The sequence below is a fragment of the Schistocerca gregaria genome, chromosome 3, assembly GCF_023897955.1.
Source record: "Schistocerca gregaria isolate iqSchGreg1 chromosome 3, iqSchGreg1.2, whole genome shotgun sequence".
NCBI classification, from domain to species: Eukaryota; Metazoa; Arthropoda; class Insecta; order Orthoptera; family Acrididae; genus Schistocerca; species Schistocerca gregaria.
The window spans coordinates 149,575,669-149,602,947 of NC_064922.1; the positions used below are offsets into that span (position 1 = coordinate 149,575,669).

General features: G+C 39.6%; 1 protein-coding gene across 8 annotated transcripts in view; it reads left to right on the forward strand.

Annotated features, from left to right (window-relative positions):
* Positions 1 to 27,279, forward strand: part of LOC126353924 (zinc finger CCCH domain-containing protein 18-like) — a 112,308-nt gene that overhangs the window by 8,995 nt on the left and 76,034 nt on the right. For all 8 annotated transcript variants that reach the window (XM_050003168.1, XM_050003172.1, XM_050003170.1 and 5 more), the window contains exon 2: positions 9,125 to 11,049. In XM_050003168.1, the coding sequence (XP_049859125.1) occupies positions 9,143 to 11,049 (1,907 nt within the window). In that variant the 5' untranslated portion in view covers positions 9,125 to 9,142. The remainder of the gene's footprint in view (positions 1 to 9,124; positions 11,050 to 27,279) is intronic.

Sequence of the window (27,279 nt, forward strand, 5' to 3'; positions counted from 1 at the left end):
CATTAAGAAGTATAATCATATGTTAAAAGTTTAACACAGTAAGACAGGTGCTATAGTTAGAAACTGTATGTTTGCTTTGAGACAACATAACTGACAATGTGCAAACACCCAGACTTTATTCAATCATTGTTTGAAAATCGGAGCACTTAATGGCTTCCAACAAACTTTACTTCAGTACAGTTTCAGACCTTTTGTAAACTTTTTCTTGCTTACATACTTAATGTCAAATATTAACACATTAACTTATTTGTAAAGTTGGATTTTTTAAGGGATTGATGGTTACTGGTTAATAACTAAAACAACTAAGTATTTAGGACATTAATTTATATTGACTATTTTCCATATTTTGATATGAAAACTCTATCCCCAAAGTCTGTAAAGCTGTTTTAGCTACCCCAGTAGAAATATATTGATAAAGCAGAAATTATTTCAAATGATATAGGTACATCAGTAACACAGAAAATGAGGGGAATTCAATAACTGTAACAATGATAAAAGTTTATTTGAATGTAAGTATTTATAAATAATTGAAGACTTATTACAAACTTTCATAATTTTGAAGTTCAGCAATGTTAGCAATCTGGGACCCCTTATTTTATTGGTGAAGCCATAATCTATACTTCATGTATGCTGCAAAATGTGTGTGCGAATTCAACATCATAATGAGATGTTGGTAACACATTTGGGGCACTTATCCTCCGGAAACCATTGTAAAGTGTGTGGCAAGCAGACGTTCTCATTGTACCACATATTTAAGTTTCTGCTCGTTCCATCCATGTATAGAAGGCAGGAAGGAGGACTGCTTAAATGCCTCTCTGTTCACTGTCATTAGCCTATAGTCCCTTTGTACACCTTGTATGAACAATACTTGGGTTGCAATGTATTCTTACACTCATTACTTCATACCAATTCAAGAAACTTTGTAAGGCTTCTCTGGGGTATGCTTGGCATCTATCTTTAGCTGTTGACAGTTCAGGTTTTTCATTGTCTCCATGTTGCTCTTCTGTGGATCAAGCAAACCTTCTTTGTGGGTGTTTACTATCCCTATTGGTTATCTTTGGTATGGGTCCCACACATTTGAGCACTATTTTATGATGGGTTGCTTGAGTATTTTATGACCAGTCTCCTTTGGGAACTGACTGCATTTCCCCACTATTCTACCAACCAGTCAAACTTTATGATTTGCTGTACTCACAGTGAGCCCATGTTCTCATTTTGTAGTAGTAGTAGTAGTAGTAGTAGTAGTAGAAGATGTTGATGTTGATGGGTGGTGGTGGTGGTGGTGGTGGTGGTGGTGGTGGTGGTGGAGGAGATGATGATCACGATAATGATGTGGTCTTCAGTCCAAAGACTTGTTTGATGTAGCTCTCCGTGCTTTTCTATCCTGTGAGAGCATCTTCATCGTGTTGTAACTATTGCAACCTGCATCTATCTGAACTTACTTGATCTCCCTCTCCAATTTTATGCCTCATCTACACTCCAATACCAAATTCACAGTTCCTTGATGCCTCACACTGTGTTCTGTAAACCATTCCTGTATTGTATTCAAGTTGTGCCATAAATTTCTTCTCTCTTCTGTTCGATTTGGTAAGTCTTCATGAAATTATTTGACCTACTCATCTAATATTCGCCATTCCTCTGGAGCACCACATTTCAGAAGCTTCTATTCTCTTTTTGTCTGAACATTTATCAGGGACATTTCACATCAGTACAAAACTACACTCCAGACAAAAACCTTAAGAAAACACTTCGTAAATCTTAAATTTACATCCACTGTTAACAAATTTCTTTTTTCTGAAATGTTTTTCTTGCTGTTGTGTATCAACAGTTTATATTGTTGTGCGCACAATAGTACATGGTACAAATATGTTCCACTGAACTGTGCGTGGTGGGTTTTTTTTTTTGGGTGGTGGGGGGGGGGGGGGGGAGTCTTTGTTTCTATTGATCACAGATATCAAGGTAGAAGTGTTTTGCGTAGCCCTTGGCCTAGCAACTGTGTACATACCTATTGAAATAATGGGCATACTGTAGCTGTCCTACAACACGGAGCCAAAATTAAAGCGTTACACACTTCCTCCAGTCCTAACAAGTTGAGCATATCCATTGGTTATTTTGCATTAGGTGTGGTCTAGAGTGGCAGCTTGGGCAACTTAGAAAAGCGCCATTTGTTCATGTGCATATGCCAAGAAACCCCAGAAAACCGTGATTTTTGGGTGCTAATTTTACAAATTCCTGGGGATGGCCACTTCCATAATTTCTGTTCATTGCAGATTGTTGAAATTTCTACCACATATTTGTAATATGACACTTTCATGAAAACTTAGAAACTTCTACCGTATGTTCGTAAGATGATTTTCTTGGGGAACCTTGAAACATGGCTCGATGTCATAATACGTTATCGAGATCCAGTCTGAGATGTAAATGTAATTTTAACTGACGTAGCAAACACGTAAAAAGGTTCTGGAGTCATCTCAAGGTTTCTGATGTTGTCAAACTATGTTTCTAGTCAGCATTTTTTCACCAGTAAAACTTAATCATGTTGTCTCTATATAATGGGCACTTCGTGCCGAGACAGATGTGCCCAAAGTGACATGACATTGACAAAAAAAGGCTAAAAAGGGTCTTAAAATGCCTGAAAAGAACTTAAAATGACTGGCAAAAATATGTAAAACTGGAAAGACTAGAAGTTAAGTAAAATACTTCTTACATCAGTTACTGTTTTGAGATACAAAACATAAGTGAGACATTTTCAATGAATTGCAGTTGATCAACAAAATATCCAGAAAAAATGTAAAGCAAACGATTTTGTGTTAACATTGTAGTGTACTTATTTGTTTGTATTTGTCGGAAGTATGTACACTGAATTGACAAGTCATGGGATAGTGATACACAAATATACAGATGGTGGTAGTACCATGTACACAAAGTATAAAAGGTCGCTGCATTGTCAGAGCTTTCATTCATACTCAGGCGATTCATGTGGAAAGGTTTCCTATGTGATTATGGCCACACGATGAAAATTAACAGACTTTGAACTTGGAGTGGTAGTTAGAGCTAGACGCATGGGACATTCCACTTCAGAAATCATCAGGAAATTCAGTGTTCCGAGATTCACAGTGTCAAAGAGTTTGTCAAGAATATCAAATTTCAGGCATTACCTCTCATCACAGAAAACAGTGTCCGACAGCCTTCACTTAACGACCAAGAGCAGTGGCACATTGCATACTGTTGTCAGTGCTAACAGACAAGCTACACTATGTGAAATAACTGCAGAAATCAATTTGGTGCATATGACGAACGTATCCATTAGGACAGTGTGACAAAATTTGGTGTTAATGGACTATGACAGCAGATGACCACCAGCACATCGCCTGCGGTACCTCGTGGGCTTGTGACCATATTGGTAGGACCATAGACAAATGTAAAACTGTGACATGGTCAGATGAGTCCTGATTTCAGTTGGTAAGTGGTGGTGGTAGAGTTAGTGTGTGCTGCAAACCCCACGAACTCGTCAACCAAGTTGTCAAAAAGGGACTGTGCAAGCTGGTCGTGGCTCCATAACAGTGCAAGTTGTGGTTATATGGAATTGAACTGGTCCCTATAGTCCAGTTAAATGGTCATTGACTGGAAATGATTATGTTCCGCTACTTGGAGACCATTTGCAGCAATTCATGGACATCGTGTTCCCAAACAATAATGAAATTGTTATGGGTGGCAATGCGCCACATCACCAGCACACGAAATGTTCTAAATTAATTTGAACATTCTGAACAATTTGAGTGAGTGGTTTGGTCACATGAATTCCACTGAACATTAATAGGACATAATCAAGAGGTCAGTTCGTGCAAAAAATCCTGTAACAGTAACACTTATGCACAGCTACGGAGGCAATATGATTCAGTATTTGTGCAGGGGACTTCCAACGATTTCATGCGATGTCAAGTAGCTGCACTAAACCAGGCCAAAGGTGGTCTGACACAGTAGGAGGTGTCCCCTGACTTTTGTCACCTCAGTGCAATTAGTCAAAACTTCACTGACCTATGGGATATGCTTTAAACAAGCACCAAGCCATGCTACAGCAGGGGAAAGAAAGGAACCAGCAGAAAAATGCTCCAGTGGCGAACCAGCTGCCTCAATCCTTATTCCGCTTTCCTCACCAATAATTTTTGACATGCTGATATGTTCGTGCTCTTTTGTGCTGAGAGAGTAGCAGTGAGACAGTAATGGTGGAAGAGAGAGAGGACAGTGCCAGTGGGAGAGAAAGTGGCAGTGAGAAAGAGAGATATGAAGAAGTAGTTTTGGATGAGTGGAGACCATATGTGGGCTTGGGCAATCTGGACCGTCCCAGGCTGGTGAACTGTTACTTGTGGGTATAAGGGGGGCCGCATTTTGGGTAGAAGTGTCAAACACATGGACAAAGGGGAAAAATTAAATTGAACCTCTCAGAAATTTTCAACTGCTAAGGTATGGTGGCAGTAGGACACAAAGGCAAAAGATTCTTCTTTGTTAAAAGAGCACAAATATGTTTGATAGCCAATATTTTTGAGGAAGTTGTATTCAGGTGAGAGGCAGCTGGTTTCACACTTCCTGTCAGAGTCTTTTAAAGAAGTAATCAGACTCTCTCAGAATCACATGACATAATTTGACTACATTTCTTTATGCTTGTTTTGCTGTTGTTGGTGTAACCTCTTTTCATAAGAAAATCCATTCAGTTCAGCTGTTTGAAATACAGTATTATAAGCAAACCTTGAAGTTTTTTCATTTTTCTGTCTGAATTTTCTTTTCTTTTCCAAGTTTCTCCTTTGTCGTATTTAGTGCTTGCTCAGTGTACAGATTGAACAATAATAGGGGATAGGCCACAACTGTCTCACTCCTTTCTCCATTATTACTTCCCTTTCTGTATTTTCTCTCTGCCACCTTCAGAATTTCAAAGAGTGTAGCCTAGTGAACATTATCAAGCTTTCTTTAAATCTATAATTGCTGTAAACATAGTTTTCTCTCTCCAGTCTACCTTCCAATATAAGTCATAGGTTCAGTATAGCCACCCATGTGCCTACATTTCTCCAGATCACAGACTGACTTTCACAGAGGCTGGCTTCAAGTTTTGCCATTGTTCTGTAAATAATTTATGCCAGTACACCCAGGTTTTAATATGAGTTGACTGACTACTTCTGACTCAATGATATTTTACTTGCAGGATACCGTGTTTTTGTATTTTGTAAAGTGCATAGTTTCCCATTTCAGGACATTTAAAGCAAGTTTCCAAACTTCATTCCACTTTGAAATCTTATTGATATCTGACTGAATATTTATACAGCTTATTTCAGACAGTACTTCATTGTAGATAACTGCATCTTATTTGAAAAGTGTAAGGTATTGTTAATATTACATGCCAGTTTATTGATACACAACATGAACAGTAAGAGCCCTATCAGCCACGCCTGAAGCATGCCTAACGTTATTTCTGTGTATGCTGACTTACCAGATTTGATAAAGTGATGCGTCCTCCCTACCGAGAAAGCTTTGAACTATTCATCAGTTTCATTTTATACCAAATACAATCCCATTTTCATTTATAGGCATTGGTGTCTTACTGAGTCGAAAGCTTATTAGTAGTCAAGAAATACGAGATCCATAATTTTCAGGATATCATGTTAGAACAGTTGGAGTTGGGCATAGTTTTGTGTGTCACTTTTGTTACCCAACTTGAAGGTGTGTCCTTTTCATCAAAAAAGCAGTTTGTTACCACTTTTTTGAATGGGCACATACTTTGTAAAAAAAAAAAAAATTAAGTGCCAACTCTCTTTTGTCTCTGTTGTAATATGTTGTCCTGTACTTTGCTGATACATGAATATATTTTCTTCATCTATGTTACATACTTCAACAGAGCTAGCTAACTCAGCTGTAAGTCCTGCAAAGAATCTGTCAGGGATTCCATCGTGACCTGGCCCTTGTTAAATTCCAGTGCCCCGAGGGGGGGCTCATCACTCTTTGGTGAGTATGTGGTTGGCCACAATGGGACCCCAGTCTTTGCAGCACTACTTCCTCTTTCTGTGCTGCAAACCTTCACTTCAACTATCTCTTAACTCCCCTGACTTTCCCTCGGGTGGTCCTTTTGGTGCAGATCCTGCCTGGACTTGGTTCACAATTTTGGTCTTGATTTTTAGTTTCATTCTCGGCACTATCTTCACCTTCCATTACTGCATTGTGGCCACGACAGGATTTCAATTTCAACTTGCCATCATTCTGGTAGGGATCAATCAAAAATTGTGAAATATCTCGGGGCAGAGGACTGGAGCACCTGCGTGTTCGAAAATGGTGTTATGTAGGTGTTCATTGATTTCAGCAAGAAGCTTGTACTACAACACTGTGAAATACATTTAAAAAAGTCTATAAACCCTTTGTCCGTGATAGGGCATTAAGCAGTCACTTGTGAGGAAAACTGTGAGTGCTTAAGTGTAGTGGATTTTGTCATTTCCAAATGCAGACAGCTAAAAATTACAGGTGGCAGAAATTAAACTTTTTCTAAATTTTGAGGCATGTATTTGGAACATTCTATACATGTAAAATTTTTCCTGTTTTGGATTTCCTGTACCAAATATAGTTGGCACAGCTTGAACTGTACATGTTGCAGCAATGCCAAATAGATGTAAAGTTAGTTGACACTTTAGTGCTATAATAAGATCATTTGGGACACTGCTGGAAAATTTCTCATTGTTCTTCAAATTCAATTTTCCACTATTATGTGTTTATAGTAATTTGGTGTAGAGATTGTCTTTTTTAAGCAGCTGTATTGTAAATCTCTTTAAAACAAATGGATCCTACCTGTAACATAGTTAGCAAAGAGACAATAGTTAGTGACTGTCATTGTGTTAACAGTGGTTAAAATGGGACATTATTTTTTAAATTTGGTAGAGCATATGGGTACTGACTGATATTCTAGTTGCAGAACTAAGTGGGAACACTTATCTCCAACTCATATAGATAAGTAGTGGGTCAATTTAAATATCCTTGTTCACTGCAAACTGGACAGATATGCCCTATAATTAACTGGTGTAATGCTGATATTCATAAAATACTTAGATTGGTGTTCGCTTATTTACGTGTTTCAATAATTATAATTGTGGCCTTCTGTCATGATGAGGATCAAGTCTGTTGAACAGTTATAATACATTTTATCATTGAAAAATGCGGTAACATCCTAGCCATTTACATGAATATTAGTGCAACAGTATGATCACACTAGTGTCTAATTTTTGGAAAACATGTATTGCACATATGTAAGAAATTTTGCGAGAGATTGTATGTAGTCATGGACATACATTGTTATTTTGCCTTTATTAACATCATAAAATATTTCATAGGCCACGGTTTGAAAAAGGATGTGATTGTGTGAACCTAGTCAACTGAAGAAATGATTGTATTTGCAAATGATGTATAGTGAAGGGAAATGTACATCTCTGAGGTTTGTCTTGTACTCCCTCTCCCCCCTCTCACACTCCCTCTCCCCCCTCTCACACTCCCTCTCCCCCCTCTCACACTCCCTCTCCCCCCCTCTCACACTCCCTCTCCCCCCTCTCACACTCCCTCTCCCCCCTCTCACACTCCCTCTCCCCCCCTCTCACACTCCCTCTCCCCCCTCTCACACTCCCTCTCCCCCCCTCTCACACTCCCTCTCCCCCCTCTCACACTCCCTCTCCCCCCCTCTCACACTCCCTCTCCCCCCCTCTCACACTCCCTCTCCCCCCCTCTCACACTCCCTCTCCCCCCCTCTCACACTCCCTCTCCCCCCTCTCACAATCCCTCTCCCCCCTCTCACAATCCCTCTCCCCCCTCTCACACTGTGCCTCTCCCCCCTCTCACACTGTGCCTCTCCCCCCCCTCACACTGTGCCTCTCACCCCCCCCCCCTCACACTGTGCCTCTCACCCCCCCCCCCCTCACACTGTGCCTCTCACCCCCCCCCTCACACTGTGCCTCTCACCCCCCCCCTCACACTGTGCCTCTCCCCCCCTCACACTGTGCCTCTCCCCCCTCACACTGTGCCTCTCCCCCCCTCACACTGTGCCTCTCCCCCCCTCACACTGTGCCTCTCCCCCCTCACACTGTGCCTCTCCCCCCCTCTCATACTCTGCCTCTCTCCCCCTCTCATTCCCCTCCCCCCTCTTCCCCCTCTCCCCCCTCACTCAACTACTCCCCCGTCTCTGTCCCCCCCGTCCCAGTCAAAGGGACTGTGTCTGTGATACAATATCCAGTCGACATCTATTTTCCCGAGTTCTGGGAATCGGGATGATGCAAAACTTTATTTGATGTGTGTATGTTTTTTTTTTTTTTTTTTTTTTTTTTTTGAAAGTTTTTTTTCTGTTTTATGTAGATTCAAGTGAGTTTGTGAATTTTGCAAATGTATCTTATTTACTTGATATGTTTTACACAGAATTGTCTATAATATATTCCCAAATCACTCAGAAATGTCTTACGCAGGTCAGCAAAGAAATGGATGTTCATTTTGTAAGTGTGCCTCCAATGTTTGCTGATAACCTGTTTAAATCATTAACAGTTATGCTGTTGCTTTTTTATTTTGATGTAAGAGTCCTAAAGAGTAATTTTTGAATATAGTGAAGCTACATTTCTTTGTTGTGAGCCTTTGATGTTGTCCTTTCAGTTGTCTGTCTCTTGTATCTATCTGTACATCTGTCTCTCCCTCATCTGAAATTTTTTCAGTAGCAGCTGAGTTTCAAATTTTTAATAACAATAGGAAAATAATTTAATGAAATTGTAATGCCAGTTTAGATAGTTCTGGGTTTTGCTGTTAAGAGAATTGCACACTTTTAATATATATAGGACCTTCTCAATATTAATTGCAATTAATTCTGTACTTGTTGTGTTCTGTATGAACAAGTTGCTATTTTGAAAAGGAAACTATCAGGCAGTCTATGTATATAAATAGTGGTCATAAAAGTTTCAACGTACAGAATTTATATGGTCAAGGAAACTACACATAGCCAACTCCTTCATTGGCCATGTTTATTTAATGTGTGCCTCATTTTAAATGCTGTCTGAAATTATTGTGCAATGAAACTTATGTAACTTCATATCTTTATCCAATGCACTCTTTCTTCTTACAGAATTGGCATTAATCCATCATGGACTCTGATAGTTCATTGGACGGTGAAGTTGAAACTAAAAACGAGGTAGAAAATAAATTCAGGAGGTCTGTAGACAGAGAAGAGAATGATTATACACAGGATGGAAGTGAAGAAGACAGTGATGACAACTCGGAAAGTGAAGATTTAAACAGCAGCAAGTCACCACCAAAGTCACCACAAGAACATTGTGAGATATCTCCAAAATCTCCTGCTTCTTATCATAGTAGGTCACCATCAGGGCTTGACAGGCATGATGTATCTCCAAAATCAATGGAATGCCTTTCTATCAAGTCACCTCCACAAGATGATGTACAGGAGCAGTCGGATAGGTCACCATACTCTACCCCAGTACAGTCTCCACCAGATGCTGATAGAGGTGAAATGTCACCACAGTCTCACAGATCCACCAATTCAGAATCTCTGCCACCAACTGGACAACAATCACCACCTTCTGGGAGGTCTAGCACAGTAGCATCCCCACCTCGTCCCAGTAGACATGGTGACTCTCCCAAATCTGATGACGTACAAAGTGATTCTCCTAAATCTGATGATGTACAAAGTGATTATTCTAAATCTGATGATGTACGTGGTGACTCTCCGAAGTCTGATTATGTATGTGGTGACTCTCCTAAGTCTGATTATGTACATGCTGACTCCCCTAAATCTGAAGATGTGCATGGTGACTCCCCTAAATCTGAAGATGTACATGGTGACTCTCCTAAATCAGAAGATGCAGAAGATGTACGTGGTGACTCCCCTAAATCTGATTATGTACGTGGTGACTCCCCTAAATCTGATTATGTACGTGGTGACTCCCCTAAATCTGATTATGTACGTGGTGACTCCCCTAAATCTGATTATGTACGTGGTGACTCCCCTAAATCTGATTATGTACGTGGTGACTCCCCTAAATCTGATTATGTACGTAGTGATTCCCCTAAATCTGATGATGTACGTGGTGGCTCTCCTAAATCTGATGATGTACGTGGTGGCTCTCCTAAATCTGATTATGTACATGGTGACTCTCCTAAATCTGATGATTTACATGGAGACTCTTCCAAACCCATCAATGTACCTACTGACTCTCCTACCCCCCTCAGCGTACATGATGGCTCTCCTACACCCCTCAGTGTTCATGGTGGCTCTCCTAAATCCCTTGATGTACATGGTGACTTTCCTAAATCTCGCAACGTGCATAATGACTCTCCTAAATCCAGTGACGTACATGGTGACTCTCCTAAATTGGTCAATGTACATGGTGAATTTCGGAAATCTGATGATGAAGATGTTGACGACGATGATGATGGGGAACTTTCGGACTCGAGTCAGAGTGGCAGGTCTAGCAGACAGAGTGATGCATCTTCTGTAAAATCTAAGAGAAGTGAACAAAATGGTATTGTTGTGAATGCTGTTGAAATTGTAAATAAAGAAGAAACTCTGAATGTCAATCAGAAACAGGAGAAAAATGAGATGGAAACTGAAAGTACAGTTAAAAAAGATGGTATTCCTGGTCATGGCGAAGATTTATCTGATGTTTCAGATTTAGACAGTAATGATGGTAATGATAGTTTGGATGCAATATCTGAAGAAGACCACCAGAAAAGAAAGAATGAAGAGAACAAAAAAGTTGAGGATGGAAAAGTAAGGAAAGACTCTTCTGCTGTGGAGGAAATGGAACAGTTAGATTTTGAAGCTGAAGAACAGCAGGAAAAGGAAGACAGAGAAGAAGGTGAATGTGAAGAGAAGAAGGACGAGAAGAGTGATGATGAAGGTGAATTGAAGGGTGATGATTTAGAAGAAGGAGAACTAACTGACGATGATGAAAATCGGCCCGAGGAAACAGAGCCACGGCCAGTTTGTCGATTTTACAACCGTGGACAATGCACTTGGGGCTCTAATTGCAGGTACGTTATTATTTTATCATATTTAAGTCCTAATTTTGTGTTTATGCTGCGTTTTTTTTGTCAGACATGCAAATTTGAGTTAGTCTGCCTTATGCATTAGACTTGCTAATTTCAAAAGAAAGTATATGTTTCCTAATTCAGAAAGTTCCAATTTTCTCTTCCACATAGTTCTGTGGAGTCCAAAATGTCACACAGAAAAATTACACACTATTTTCTCCAGTTTCTAAACAAGTAGTAGTCTTGAGAAGAAGCTTGTGCTTTTTTATTTTAATTGAGTAAAATTTTATGTCATTATGTAAAAACATGAATACTACTAACAGGTTAGGCCTTATGCGTGTTCTGACTGTGGTGCAGGGTTTCCTAAACTGTGTTCAGCAGAATACTAGTGTTGCACGGGTAGCAAATAAGTGCTCCGTAAAAAAACTATCAATACACAGTATCCCCTCTCTCTCTCTCTCTCTCTCTCTCTCTCTCTCTCTCTCTCTCTCTCTCTCTCTCTCTCTTTTTCTATCTTTCTTTGAAGTTATCACTCAATAAAACAAGTGTTTCCTCATTAAAAAAAAAACCTTCAAAATAATCAGTGTGTTCCATCAAAGTAACAGGTCTCGAATATGTTCCACCAGAGAAAAGGCTGGGGAACCTCTACAGTGATGTTCCCCTGCAGTAGTGCAGTGTATCGGTAATGACAAACCTGCAGCTGTGATGTTTCACTGTACGATATTCCAGTGGAATTTTCAAAAATTTGTTAGTATGTCAGTTCAACATAACAAATGTGATTTGACTGTAACATATTTTCAATGGCAACTTCAGAATTTGACAGGAGCCTTCAGTTGTTTATTATTTAGTAGAGAGAAAGATTGCCTTGCCCAGGTGTATATACTGGTGCTCGAGACTTTGCATACATGGAATTTATTTTTTACTTCTTTGTACACAAAGCTTGGGTAGTGTCATTGGAACATGCATGAAGAGGTCGTTTGTTTCACTAAATGGAAGAGAGGCATGTATAACGGGCCATGTGAAAGCAACTAGCACTGAAGGTGCATTTACGTGTGGCTGTAACTTGCCCCCCACACGAGTATAGGTAGACATGGAAATACATGCCTCTTCCTTAGCATGTGTGTGCAAGTGATTCCATTCACACCTGTGTTCACATTGGACACCTCGATTTCCATCTGGGGCACGCTACAGCCGCAAGGCGCCCAAGTGTAAATGCTCCTTAACGTCCACACTCATGATACACTTCATCTGTCTTTGTGCTTTGATTATGGTAATGACTTAACAGAAACTCACCAGGAATTGTACACCTTTAAGGCAAAATGGTAAATTGTGAGGCATACGCAAGATTCTGGGTGTAAAAACTCGCTTGCTTGTGCCACTTCCTGTCAAAACTTTCACTTCTTTGCTATGATGTTACTTTGGAGAGAAGTTTCTTTAAGCCTTCATGAGTGAAGGGTTCTGAGGTGTGAGATAATGCATGATGCTTTCAATCAGAGTGACATTACACCTCTGTTTCGGAAGAAGTTTGCGAAGATTGATTTAAATCCTGATGTTCTCGAGCCACAGTAAGTCTTGCCTCATGATCTTCATTGCGTTGTTGAAACTGCATAGTCCTCAGACTTTTAGCTGTTTTTGTGTATTCAGAAAGACTATAGAATTTTCTAGGCAGTTTTATTCATAGACAAAACTAAATCAAAATGCGATGAGTAGGCACCAAAATAACAAAGAAAACTTAATAAATCCGTCTTTCCTAGCAAAGAATGTAAATGAAACTTATCATAAGAAGCAAAGTTGTTAATACACAATGAAAAATCAGTAAATCTGTATATCCTAGCCAAGTAAATTTGCTGTTTGTTTGTATTTGTAAGGATAAGATTGTGATACTTAATTCTGTCAGTGACATAAACTTCCAAAAATACATCTGTCACAAAAAAACTACCAGCACTACCTACTGGTTCTTTAGTGTACTATGGAGCTAACAGCACCATCCATTGCATGTTGGTGCACTACCTTGTGATGATTAAACATCCAAAGCACTAAGCTGAGCTAAGGATTTTAGATAAAACTAAACTACAGATAATTTTTTCTGTATCCGATGTTGACGAAATACGGCTCAGGTTACTTGTGAAAAAACCATAAAAATTCTTCTGGTCATTTTGGATATTAGTGTTCAAACAGACAAGCACACTGATTTTTCAGTTTTATTATTAATATAGATTCATGTGCGCTGTTTCTCCAGAAATTACGATGTTAAAATGAAATCATTCATATTTTATTGACATTGTAGCACTATTTTACAAAATGCTGACATGCATGGTTTTCAGCTGACTGCTATACTAAATTATATTTCATTTTTGGAAAGAAAAAAAAAATATTGTGTTTAAATCCGTATTGTTCATTCATCCTTTATCTTATATTTATATATTTTCCATTCCTCAGGTATATTCCATTTCATTCCAATAGGTACAGTGTGTAAAATTTTCATAGTATTTTCGATATTACTTGCTACATGTTTTGTGCTTTGCAAATAATATCCAATAGCAGTCTTTGTTGTTCAGGGTGATATGTTCCTTGTACATGTTTGAACTATATAAAAACGGTCACATATTCTGCATTGTGATCTGAAAACACCATTCACACCAGATGCATAACATAATATGTATAATACTGGTACGATACTTCAGTGTAAAAAAAACTTTTTTCATTATGTGGGGTTTTGTCACACCAAACTATGCCTCTGTTGGTACAGTTATGCCATAGCATAGCAAATTAAATTTCGTCTATCGGCACATTGGTGTGTAGGTGTATTATGTCAAATGACCCTTGTAGCATGTTATCAGTGATTGACAGATCCTTAGCTTCATTACTGAAAAATAACTACTGCATAAACACTAGTTCATTGGATATCTTTATGAGCTTTATGAGCTTGCTAGTTTTTTTTATACAGGCAGCTATTTAATTCTGCTATCAGAATCTCTCTCCCTTTAATAATAATATGCGTACTTTTGCACATGGAAAATCTGCCTGCCCTCCCCATGATTTTTGATGAGCAGTACTGCAATATTAAATACACTATAGAAACAGTGCCCAAAAGGAAGAGTAATTTCTTACACTTACTTGACAGTAACAAGGCTAGAAAATAAGTTGAAATTTTCTATTTATTATAAACCCTCACTTTCAGATACAATAATAGGGGATGACACCAACTATCTGCCATGACATATCTCTTTGCTGTGGTGACTTGCCTGTGTGTATAGCGTGTATAGAGTCCAACGTGGAACAAAAGGTTTTTTGTGTAGGTCAAACTGGTCGTAATTTTGTAACTAGGTACAAGGAACATATCAGCCTGAACAACAAGACTGCATTTGGGCATCATTTGTGAAGCACAAAGCATGAAACTTTGGAAAATACTTGAACATTTTGCACATAGCACCCATGGAAATGAAAATTTTATAGCTCAGGAATGGGAATTAGATAAATGGAAGATAAGGAATGGGACAATTTGATGAATGACCTGTCCAAATTTATCTACATTAATTTTTTTGTTTTGTTTTTAAAAATGAAATATGGTTCAATACAGCAGTCAGCAGATGGCCATACATGTCAGTATTTTGTAGAATAGTGCTACAATGTCTGTGGTCTTTATAAATGCAGTATGAATGTATTTCATTTTAACTTCATAATCTCTGAAGTGACATCTCACTTGAATACATAATAAACAGCTGAAGATGCCTGTCAAGTTTTAAAGTTGCCATTGAAATTACATTACAGTCGAATCACATTTGTTATGTTGACCTGATGTACGGACAAATATTTTGAAAATTCCATTGGAATTTTGTGCAATGAAACATTAGGGCTGCTTGTATACCATAAATGATGTATTGCACTACTGTAATCTGTGCCTACAAAATGTTGCAAAACTGTTTATGTATTTTAACATTTTATTTTTTATTAATATTATGCCTTCTGATGTAGGTAATGATTTAAAGATGAATGCAAGCATTTAAAACTAGTCACAATTAAAAAAATTACATGTGACTTTGATGGAAGCCTTGATTGATTGATTTTAACAGGGGAGCTAAAACAGCTTAGGTCTGACACACCACTGCCCGCACCGAAACTAGGTTTATTGTGCAGTATCACTCCATGTGTGCTAGTAAGCAAACCAGTGCCCTTAAATAGTGCAAGGAGTCGCTCTACCAGTTTTTGTTAGACACAATTTCTTCAGGTCTAGTTGTCCCAAAGATTTTGTATCTTTTACTCTCCAATGCCATGCATTCGAAGATTTGGTATGATGCAGTTTCTTCACCCTCATCACAGGTCCTACATTTAGGGTCCTCTTTTGTTGTACGCATTGTGTGTAGGTGTTTTTTGAAATTCCCATGGCCTGTCATCAGTCCAGTCATGAGTTTGATCTCTTTCCTGTTCAAACCCAGGATTACAGCGCTTCTTTTAAAACATGGCTTGGGCATCATTACCTTGGTCCAATATCCTACATGCTTCTTCCTAAGCCAGTTCCGTAGTTCTAATTTGATCATAGCCTTGATGATTGTCAGGACAGGTTCCAGTCCGATAAATGGAGTTGTTGTCCCGACCCTAGCCAGTCTGTCGGCTTGTTCATTGCCACATATCCCTGAGTGGTCAGGGACCCACACTAGGTTTATCCAATTGCTTCCCCTTAGCTGCACGAGAGCCCTGTGGCAATCTACAACAATCTTAACTCTTGTTGCAGGAGCTGCCAATGGTTACAGGGCTGCCTGGCTGCCTGAATAGATGAAGATGCTACAGTCATTGTAGCACCTACACATATTCTCCTCCACACATGTCCTGATTGCAGTTAATTTCAACTTGGAATACAGATGCCAGTTTTCCTAGTGAGATGATGCTCTCCAGTCTTGGCTGAACCCTGTACACCCCTGTCCCAATGCCTTGTTCTGTTTTCGACCCATTGGTTGAACCAAATGGATGTCCCCCATACAGAGTCGGAACAGTTTTCTCCCACTGCTCCCTACTTCCAATTATTATGTTGTAAGGCTTGTCGAAGCAGTTGGGAGTTATTATATAGTCGGCAGGCATTTCCCCAGCCATTCCTATATTTACCTCACTCTCCATGTTAGTGTGTGACTCTGGATATCCAAATTAGACCCAGTTTTAAGTGTGTGTGCCCCAGCTGCTGCCTCCATCTTGACTCAAAGGTGAATTGGAGGCTTCCATTCCAGCAGTTGGTGTGCTGTGAATTCTGTCCGTTATGGCTAAGCAGGCCAATCTCTGCACCTTAGCAAGCTCCTTAGCAGCAACCCGCTGTTCTACCTTCTTACATCACACTACGGCCACCTAGGAAATCCTAGATCTAACCACTGTGGTGTATATCCAGTGCATACCCCTGGGGCTTAGGCCCCAGTTTTTGCCACAAGCCCTTCTAGTACTCACTGCCTTGGAGCAGATGCTCTTAATGTGAGGGGCCAAGTTAGCTTCTCATCCAAGGTTAACCCTAGATATTTCACTAGCCCCTTCACAGGTAGAGTTTCATTGAAGAGCTTTAGATTCCAAGTTGAGTGTTGAAATTTCTCTTCGTAAATGCCACCACAACAGTCTTCTTAGGATTAACTCTCAGGTTCTGTTTAATGCACCATTTTTTGCACAATTGTCTAGAACTTAGTTCCACAATGAGTTCGTTCACCACTAGATTCCACAGTAGAAGAGACAAAACTCCTCCTTGTGGGCAGCCTCTAGTGGTCTTAATTACCATCATTTTGTTCATCAAGGTAGCCTCTACCTTCCTTCTACTAAGCATGGCCCTGGTCCACCTACATATAGTGGTCCCCAGGCCATGCACATCTGCTGCCCTTGTCATGGAATCGAAGGTCATGTTACTAAAGGCTCCCTTGATACCCAGGAAGATGCAGAGGGCTATTTCTTGGAAATGAAGTGCTTTTTCCACCTTCCCAACGAGTTGGTGGAGAGTTCTCACACATGATTTACCTGGTTGGTATGCGTGTTGGTTCGAGTGTAGAGGGAGCCTACTCAGCCTCCTCTTCCCAACATATACATTAACCAGTTTTTCCAATGTTTTGAGAATGAAGGAGGAAAGACAGATTGCTCTCATATCCTTGGCCTTGGTATGATCAATTCTCCCTGGCTTTGGAATGAAGACAACCTTCACTGCCCTCCAAGCATTGGGAATGATTCCTACTGCTAGGCTAACCCTGAATAGCTGGCATAGGACTCTTACAAGCTTTCCTCATGCCTGTTGCAGGAGAGCTGGTGACTTGGATGGTTGGAATGTTCCCACCGCCCACTGGATTTTGTTGAAGTTCACACACTCCTCGGCCGATTCCCAGTCCTATCTTAGAGTGCCTGAGAACCGTTGTCTCTCTGGGGTCACATACTGGTCTGTGTTGCCTGGCAGAGGAAAGTGTGTTTTGAGGAGCAATTCCAGGGTCTCATGTGCTGTCTTTGTATATTCCCCAGCCTCCTTCCTCAGTGTACCTCCTGGATTGGTTGGTACTATAGTGAGAATCTGGTGATGTCTGGCTTGTGCAGCTGTGCCCTCTATTTTCTCACAGAATGCCTTCCAGGATGCCTCCTTTGCTTGTCTGATTGCAAGATCATAATTGACAAGGGTCTCACAATATTTAGCCCATTGTCCTTTATGTCTCACAATATTAAACAGTCTCCGTACCTGTTTTCTTTGCATTTCCAATTTGTTATTCCACCAAGGAACACTTCTATTTGTGTCCTTCCTGGTGATTGTGCAATTGTCCTGATATGAGGTCACTATGGCAGAGGTAAGAGCTTCTGTTACTTCCTCAAATTCTACTGGATTCCTTATTGAGGTTTTAATTTCTGATAAGCCTAAGTCAAGGTCCCTTCTATATGTGTCCCAGTCTGTTTTCCTGGGATTCCTTTAGGTCATGGTCTGTCTGATTCCCATTTCAACCTTGAATTTGATGTACATGTGGTCCGATGAGGATGGCTCCAACACCACATGCCATTGTTTGACATAGCTACCCATCATCATGGAGCCAAAGGTTATGTCAATTACTTCTTCCCTTCTGCTATTTCTAAATGTAGGTTTGTTGGCCCTATTCAGGACCTCTAAGTTGTTAGCTAAAAGAAATTCAAGAAGGTACTCACCTCTACTGTTGATGTCCTTGCTGCCCCACACTAGGTTGTGGGCATTGGCGTCACATCCCACCTGCAGTTGAAACCTTGCCAATGGCAAGTCTCGACCAGTCTCTTCACCTCCAAAGGAGGAGGAGAGCTGTCTTCGTAAGGAAGATATGTTAAGGCCAAAATAATTTCCCTCATGATACCTTCCTCACATTGCTGCATTTTAATGGTCACTAAGTCCCTAGTGCAGAAATCCATCATTGGCATGAAGGTAATGCCATTTCTTACATAGATGAATGTTCTGGAGTTTCTTAGATTCCTAGTATAGATCAGTTTACCTCCAGTGCCACCGAGTCCTGGTACACCCCCTTTGTATAAATAGGGTTCTTGTATCAGGGCCACGTCCACTTCCTGTCTCCCCAGGCAGCGACTCAGGACAGCAGAGGCCCCTTTACTGTGCTGCAGATTAATCTGCAGCACCTCCAGGCTCCGTCTTGCTGCCATCTTTGAGGTCTTTAAGAACCTGACCTGCGAAAACCCTAAAAACAGTTTCAGGTCCTGCTCCCGCATCGCCTACAGGGACTTCTCACCGACCTCCACCACCAGGGTTTGTCCTTCCAGAGCAGCCTTCTGGTAAATCACTCTCCAGTCTTCTGTCGAGACTTTTGGGTTCTGGGCGCCTATTTTCCTGAACAGAGTCTTGGAAGAGACTTCCTTAAGGATCTTAGGTACACATAATGATATCTTAGCGGTCTTAAGAAGCTCCGCTGCCATCTTAATCAGCAGCTTCGCATCTTCCCACGGGGATATCATGAGCACCTTGTCATTGAGCCATTCCACCACGTGCACCCCCTCCCAGACAAAAATGAGTGCACCACGATCTAGATAGACCCTCCTGAAGTTGGGTCCTGAGCCAGTGTCGCCCCCAATCTTTTCATGGAGGGCCATCTGTACTAGTTTCTCCTGTTGTGAGGTGATAGCCACCAGTGGATAACCTTCCTGGATAACTGCCATCCTAAAATCCGAGACTGCAGTACTATAGGTCTGTTTCCCTTTTTCTTGCCTCGGTTTTTTTCTTTACTCGCTTATCCAGGGAGGAGGGGGTCTTTGATTCCTCCCTTATCTGCTTACTATATGTCTTTGATATTGTGGGGGGTCTGCGTATCCTCTTCAACGTGAGACTGTTTTTTTCCTGGGGGGCTTAGGTTCTAGTCCCTTTAATTCCCTCCACTTGTCTTTAGGAAGCCATTCTTTCCCTTCCTTTTTCCTCTGAGCTTCTCAGTTACAGTTCCTACTTCTGGCTCAGGTCTAGACCCTGATTCAGTAGTGGGAATGGCTTCCATTGGTTCTGTCCCTGATGTTTGGGTATCTGAGGTGTCAATTTGACCCTCAGTTTGTTTTTCTTTATTTCCTATAATTGTGTCCATATTGGTCCCACAAGATTTGGGGATCTAAAAGGTCCACAGCACGAATACCCTGCGCTGTGTAAGGTAGTTACTCAGGGAGGTCGCTCGTTATCCCTGAGGCCCTGTTTACACCTTGGGTTGGGTCAGGGAATAGGGTAGGACTAGGAGTGGATAGGGAAGATGGGATGTTGTGGGACACTCTTAGTCTGATCCATCGGCTGAGGCCTTTCCGGCAGTAGGTCCTCTACCTTGGGCATAGCCCTCAGCTTCCCGCGGATACACAAGCCTCTCCACCTGCACAGACAGTGCTTTGTCAAGGTGGTGTCCCCCAGAGAGGGACGGAAGCCTTAATCCCTACACATTATAAAAATGTATGTGTGTGTGTATTTTCCACATCTCCTAAACCACTGCACCGATTTCAACCAAATTTGGTACACACATCCCTGACCATTGTGCAACAATCTCTGTGGTGTAAGAGCCACTACTTGTCATATTTCAGGAGATACGGCATCATACACAGTAAAATTAATGAAAAACTCCCATTCTGTGGATAATGGTTAAATTCATTACTTCTGTGCTAAGAACTCTATTCTCAACATATTTTGAAGACAGTACTTACATATCCCACTGAATGTACATAGAGAAATATATCACTGTACGACACGTAGTTCAAGAAATATGACTTCATAAGCACTATGACATGGGGGGAAAAAATGCTGCATCATGCACGAAGTTTTAATACATTCATTGTTAACTGCTCTGCCAGTCCCACATTCAGGTCAACTTAAGGAAATCCCTGACACCAGTCGGCTTTTTTGACAGCTTTCAACTGCGAAGTGCAAATGGCGGTAGGTGAAAACATTACCCATCTATAGAGCTACAAAGAAGTGGTGTCATAGAGAAAATCACTAAATAGCATTGTAGATAAGTGAAGCAGCTGTACTTAAATTTTTTCGATGTTATGCTACAAACATAATTCACTTTTGTTTTCATTTCTAATAGAATAATGACATAATGGAAACCCTGACAATGCTGGGTTTGTCAGATTTCGAAGTGGTCTTTGTTGACTTGCTTTAGCTTAGTCAGTAACCCCAAGACCATTGCAAGCTCTTTTACCATGTACTGTGGTTAAGTAGAGCTGTTCTGCATCAGAATTGTAACCAGTCTTGTCAAGACATATTTTGTCTCTGTTTTGGTTTTTGTATTGTACAGGAGTGCACTAGTAAAACGCAACATATTTTTTATGTTAGTGTCATACATGGTCAGAACAGTGATCTGATGGGCCCCATAGTTACTCTACAAGGTCAGATTACTGCTAAGGATTATGTAATAACTGTGGCTGACGAGCTTCCTCTCATACTACAGTGTTGTTTCCCCAATGGTAATACCATGTTTCACAACAACAGGGCCACTGTTCACACACTTCACATCATCCAGAACTAATTTTGTGAGCATAAGGATGTACAGTGACATCTCCCCTAGCCATCACAGTTACCAGATATCGGTATTATTGAGCCTTCATGGTCTACTTTGAATAGAAGGCTGCATGATTGCTTTCCGTCTCCATTATTCTTACCAGAATTTTCCACTAGTTTGCAGTAAGAATGGTGTAAGAATCCCTTGAAAACTGTTTAGGGGCTCTGTTTATTTGTTCGGAGATGACGGGAAACTGTTTTGAATTACGACGGGAATTCCTCCACCGCATTAGGCACAGTAATGTATTTTTTCCGTTTTCTTGTCTACCTCCTATACCTATAAATACTTTAATGGAAAAAACTATTGTAACAGTATAAATCAAGCTGAAGCAGAAATTCCATACTTTGTCATTGTTGACCATTCCTTCCAATATTAACTGCAATGAAGTGTAGGTGCAGTGCAACTGTGTGTTACAGTATTTAAGAATTAATTTCCCTGTCAGTCCATTCTTTCTCCATCCTCAGACTTTTATCAGAGGCAACAGAAATGTGAGAAACTTCCTGGCAGACTGAAACTGTGTGCCAGACTGCTGAGACTGTAATTTGGGACTCATGTCTTTCATGGTCGAGTGCCACCAGGAACTTTCATATCAGTGCACACCCCACTGCAGAGTGAAAGTTTCATTCTGAACACACATTTTGTCGAGAAAATATGAAAGGAATGTTTTCAAGATTTTTGAAAAAAAAAGTTTTTTCAATATGAAATTAATATCATAGTAATGTTATTTTGCATATCGTATCAGATCAACTCATAGTTGAAGAGTCTACAGCTCTACTCTGTGGCTTCAGTTGTTTTTTTAATATATTGAAGTTTATTCCCCAAAACCTTTGGGCAACCAGACAAACGTTTTTGAAATTTAAAAACAAGAAACTGAAAATATCAACAACTATTAGAATTTGCTGCATTTGTTAGCTTCATGGGTACTATTAAGTGTTAAAAAATCAGAGTAGTTGGAGAGACCAAGGTCCAAAAATGAAACAAAATTATATTAGTTGATATGGATTGACCATAATGGGAGTGATGTACCACTTTCATCACAGTTCTGTGTAAATGGAAAATGGTTCCCAATTACTACAGTATTTAGCAAAAATACATTCGTATTCAAAATCATAACATAAAAACAAGATTAATGCAAGTATAAAATAATACTCCAGTGTTATGTGAGAGTGAGTGGATCAATATTAATGTCTAGGAAAAGGTGGTATTGAGACTTCTTTTTTATTTGCCACCTTTAAAACAGTGCACTTGGGTGCTTTAAAGGCAATCATAGTTTGTAGCACTCTCTTTTACCCTGATGACTGCCGTGACACATTGTGGCACTGATGTTAGAAAAGCATTGAGAATAGAAGGATCCATGCTGCTGAAATACCTGCCACAAATTGTGAAGATCGTTCAGGGCTGATTCCAAGCTGTGCAAATATCGCTTGATTGCATTCCACATGTGCTCAGTAAGATTGAAATATGATGAGCTAAAGGTCACAAATGCACATAGTCTAGGTAGTGACTCTGAAACTATTCTGATACAATTAGAGTTGATGAGGTGCTTCATTGTTTTGTTCAATGTAAAGATTGCCTGTGGGATGCTGTAGATGCACAAGTGGGCGCAGTAATCGGCAAGAGGTTCATGTTTTGTTTGTCTGTGAAACCATTGGAAGACTTACCAAAAGTCCCATTTCAGCATCCTTTATGTGAGAATATACCTGCCAACTCACTGACTGGTTCCCTGTTGACTAGCTGGATGCATACTCTTGGGTGTGATGTATTCATACCTTGCTATCATTGGTGCTGTAGTCTATCTTTTTACATGCTTCACTTGTCCAATGACAGTTCTCACCTCCATGCTAATCGTTAAGCCCTGTGAACAGAGATACACGAGTGAGATGGTGGTTTCTGTGTCCCATATGGTTGGTATGGCAGCTCACTAATTATTGTGCAGCATTGAAATGGTGAGTGTTTTGTTGCATTGTGCACAATCTGTCAGACGTTATAAATTGTGAAAGTCACTTGTGTCCCCTGTCTTCAGTATGGTACTGCCCACACAAGATGGCTGTGGTAGTATTGCTCTTTCCAGAATCAAGGTACTCATGATACTTCCTTTATGCAGTGTCGTATGAAAAGGCCATTGCTTGCATGATCTCATATGTCAAGTTTGCATCATGTGTAGCATTCATGGTCTGCTTATAGTCAAAAGCATTTCTTGCGCATTTTATCTATACATCACAGTCACCAAAGTATTCTATATGCATAATAAGATCTTAAGCTTTTTACTTGTCTGTGCCATCCAGGATTCCCTGCTCAGACTTAATAATTTACATTTAACATCCTACAGTCACATTGTGATCAATAATTATTTAACTGCATTTACACAATGTTACTGTGGCTATATTCATAATATGGAGTCAATCCATGCAAGAAATTTTTTTACAGAATTTCAGGATTTACAAACGGAAAAGAGAGAAAATCTTGACACATGGGTTACTGATAAAATGGGCACATTAGTGAAATCACTAACAAAAGCATTACTGATATTAGTAGCAAACAACTTACATAAGAAATATTAGTATAGCATTATGCAGATGCGTTGTTAAAAAGAAAATTCAGACAATGTGAGATGGGTTTCATAGATTGTGTGTGATATATGGTAGGAATGATATCAACATTAGCTAGCTTCCACTAGTCCTTTAGTTTCAATGCCAAACTTTGAAATTCTAAATTTTTCCCCTCAGTATGTGCATTTTATGGTTCTTTTAAAATGGATAGTGATGTCAATGTGCAAGGCAATACTCCAACTTTCGCGCACTACATCATTTGATCTAAGTGTTTGACTGACATAGAGTAGAACTGGTAGTGACCATATAGCTGACAATCTAGGTTTTTAAGGCTACTGCATACTTTATGTTAGTATTATGGTGTTTTAATGTTTTTTAGTCGCCACATTATGTTGATGTAATGTATCAGCTAATAAATTGTTATTCATTAATGTCACTACATGTTCTATTATTATAAAAGTGAACTAAGCCATAAAGCAAAGTAATTTTGATGTAAGTATGTATTTCCATTCAAAATTTAAAGAGATGGGTTAAATTCTCAACAGTAAGGACACTTACAACTGATCTTCCTCAATCTGGGTACTGGATTCTGTTATATTTGAGGCTCACAATAATCTCCTTAATGGTGAATGGATACAGTACTAATCACCGTGTCTTAATAGTTTGTAAAAATAAACCCTATATGCACTGCCTAACATAATTGGGCAGATGGTAGAACGTATGGATGTGGGAAGAGAGGTAACCTTGATTTCCCTCTTCAGACTAGAGAAAATCCTCACTTGATCTAATTATTACTGTTGTCTCGTCATTACTAATGAAGCACATAGGGAATTCCTGAGTAACTTTCATTGTGTCTTAAGAAGGTATTGTTCCAGTTTTGATCATTTAAGGCAATTATTTGTTGGATAGTGCATTTTTTATTGTTTTTTCATAGATGGTGGGCAGCTTCAAAAACGAGGTTTCTGATGTTGAATTCCTATATTCATAGACTCGTACTTTCCTAGTAGTACTTAGCTATTGAGCCGGTCATAATCATGCCAACATTTTAAAAACAGATTTCCGTCTCTCTAGAGTCTGTTTTAAGGATATGTTTTAATTGTTGTGATGGTGAGAAGCACTGTTTATTGGCCAGTTGTAACTGATAATGAAGAAATTGTAGGAAAGAGGTAGATTCAGTTGGTCTCAGTTACCCATTGGTAAGACAGCATCAGATTTAACTGCTATATTTGTATTTTGATCTATTCAAACTTCAGTGTGTCTCCTAAATTTTAAGACTTAGATGAGATTTCTGGGCTTGACGTTTGATAGATGGTAAACACACTTCGTTACCGCACGATGTGGTAAGGCCTGAAGATACTTCATTTTACTTTTAAGTCGTGGGAAGCAGACAGCACATTTGCATTCATTCCATAACATTTTTGTGATTCCGACTTGATTGTGTATCCTCTGTGGGTTGCACAGCAAAGGGAAATGCATACTGTAAATTCTAGATACTATTTTACCTGAGAGAATTAGGTTACCAAAAAGTTCATTTTCAGACTCGTGATGAAGTGTGTGTTGCACATAGTGTGTATTTCAGTTTCCTGCATTCCACATTGTTTGATTATTGATCCATTTGGGGAATTGATAGAGACTTTCTATAAACAGTGACATCCTTTGGATTTGTACTAGTTGTACTCATAGCACTTAGTTAAAGTTAGATCACAATCTTTGTGTTATGACAGAGATGTTTGCCACTTGTTTGGATGTAATGAAAAATCAAAGTGACTGTATTTCATAATATAACATTGAATTCATTCTGTTTTATGTTAAATTATGGATTTTTAACACCTACACTGTTGTATTTTTTTAATGTGCCCTTAAAACTTGTTAGTTAAGGGGACATTGTATGTGATATTTTCTGTTTTCCTCTCCATAATGGACTTTCCTGAGATTTTGGTATATAATACATTAAAATTGGACAATTGAGACCGTCAAATAATATTTTGAATGTTGATGTGTGACTGTGTCAAATTTCGCATCTACGCATATACTGACACAGTTGAGCAGCCATATCTGGGGAACTACACTGCCTAGAAGGCTGTGAATTGCTTTATTTTGTGCCTACTGCACATCTCAGAAGTTGGCATTACAAATAAAACAATCAGTCCTTTGTTTCTGATATTAATTTTCGTTGAAAGTAGTGTGATTATCGGCTATTTTTTGTAGTAAGCTAACTTCTGGTGCCTTTTATACACAAATAAAATGACGAAGCATAAAAGTATCTTCAAGAAATGCAGATTTGTGCGTAACAGATATGTGAGACCTGCATTTTCTTCTGAAGTAATTGAAAACACCGACGCCATGTCATGCTTTGTGTGTCCACCTCCACCAGACACTTGGTGTAAATATAGGCAAGCTGAATTTTCTAGCACCCTGCATGAATTTACACACAAACATTCTCTTCCTTTGGCAGTAATGGAGGCAATCAAAACTATTTACAGAGATTTGGCAAATCCTGAATTACTAAAGAAGTGTTTACATGGGAAGACGCAGAATGTGAATGAGTCCTTCAGCAATATTGTGTGGTGCCGTGTGCCTAATAATGTATTTGTTGGCCAATGGTGGGAACTATGAAAGGCTTAAGGTTCTGGAGAAGTTAGGGGTTAGATTTGGACAGAACACAGCTAAAGGACTGCAGGAACTGGATGAGCTGTTCAGCAAATGACAAAAGAAGCAAGAAAGAAAAGGAGGCAGCAAGCACTGGGCTGTTGTGACACTGAAGAAGACACAGGCTATTGGCCAGGGCAATTCTAGTGCATAAAAGATGCAGGGAGAGACATGAAATTTTCGCAGCATGCCAACTGTGAGATTCGACACATATGGAACTAGAATAATTAAAATATCCTGAATTGTTTTATTTTATGTTCATTTATTTTCAAAATTGTAAAAAAAATGAGTGTTTGGGGGTGGGGGGAAAGATAACATGCCCCACAATACAATTTTAGTAACAATTCTAGTTCAGTGTATCTAGAAAGGTGTGTGCGTTCAGTAATTATGGAAAATTGTAAGTTGGTGTCTTAAAACGTTTCCGAGATAATGGGTCAAAAAATTCGATAACTTAACATTGGCGGCATAGGACATACAATGTTCCCCTTAAATGAGTGCCCCAGTTTATTTGTTCAAAATTGATTAAATAGACAAACTGTGATCATTTGGCGGAACTGACTCTCTGAGTACCATTCCAAGAATTTGAAATCTGCACCAAACTGAGAAGTGTTGCAGAACATTAAACATTTCCTTTTACCTACCAAGTGTGTGCCAGGGTTCAGGGGAAATCAGGTTATGAGCTGGCAAAGACTGCTTAGTCCTACTCATAATCGCGTACTATTAAGGCAAGATTGGTTGCAAGGTGATTAGAATCTAATGAGTGTAATGGTCAGTATTCCAACAACACAATATTGTAGCATATGGTCTTCCAGTAACTAGTACAAATTTTAGTGAAGTAAGTAGTAAGTGAATGACTATGCATATACTCATATTAGTACAATGTTTAAGTTATTAGGCTATTTGACTGTTTGCTTTCCATTTCATTTGATGACAGAACAGCACTAAGAGTTTTAAAGTTTAGTTTAATATCTGAGCTTTCTCATAAAGTGGTAGAAGATTTCAGCCTGTTTCCAAGGCAGCCAAAAAGCTATTTATCATTA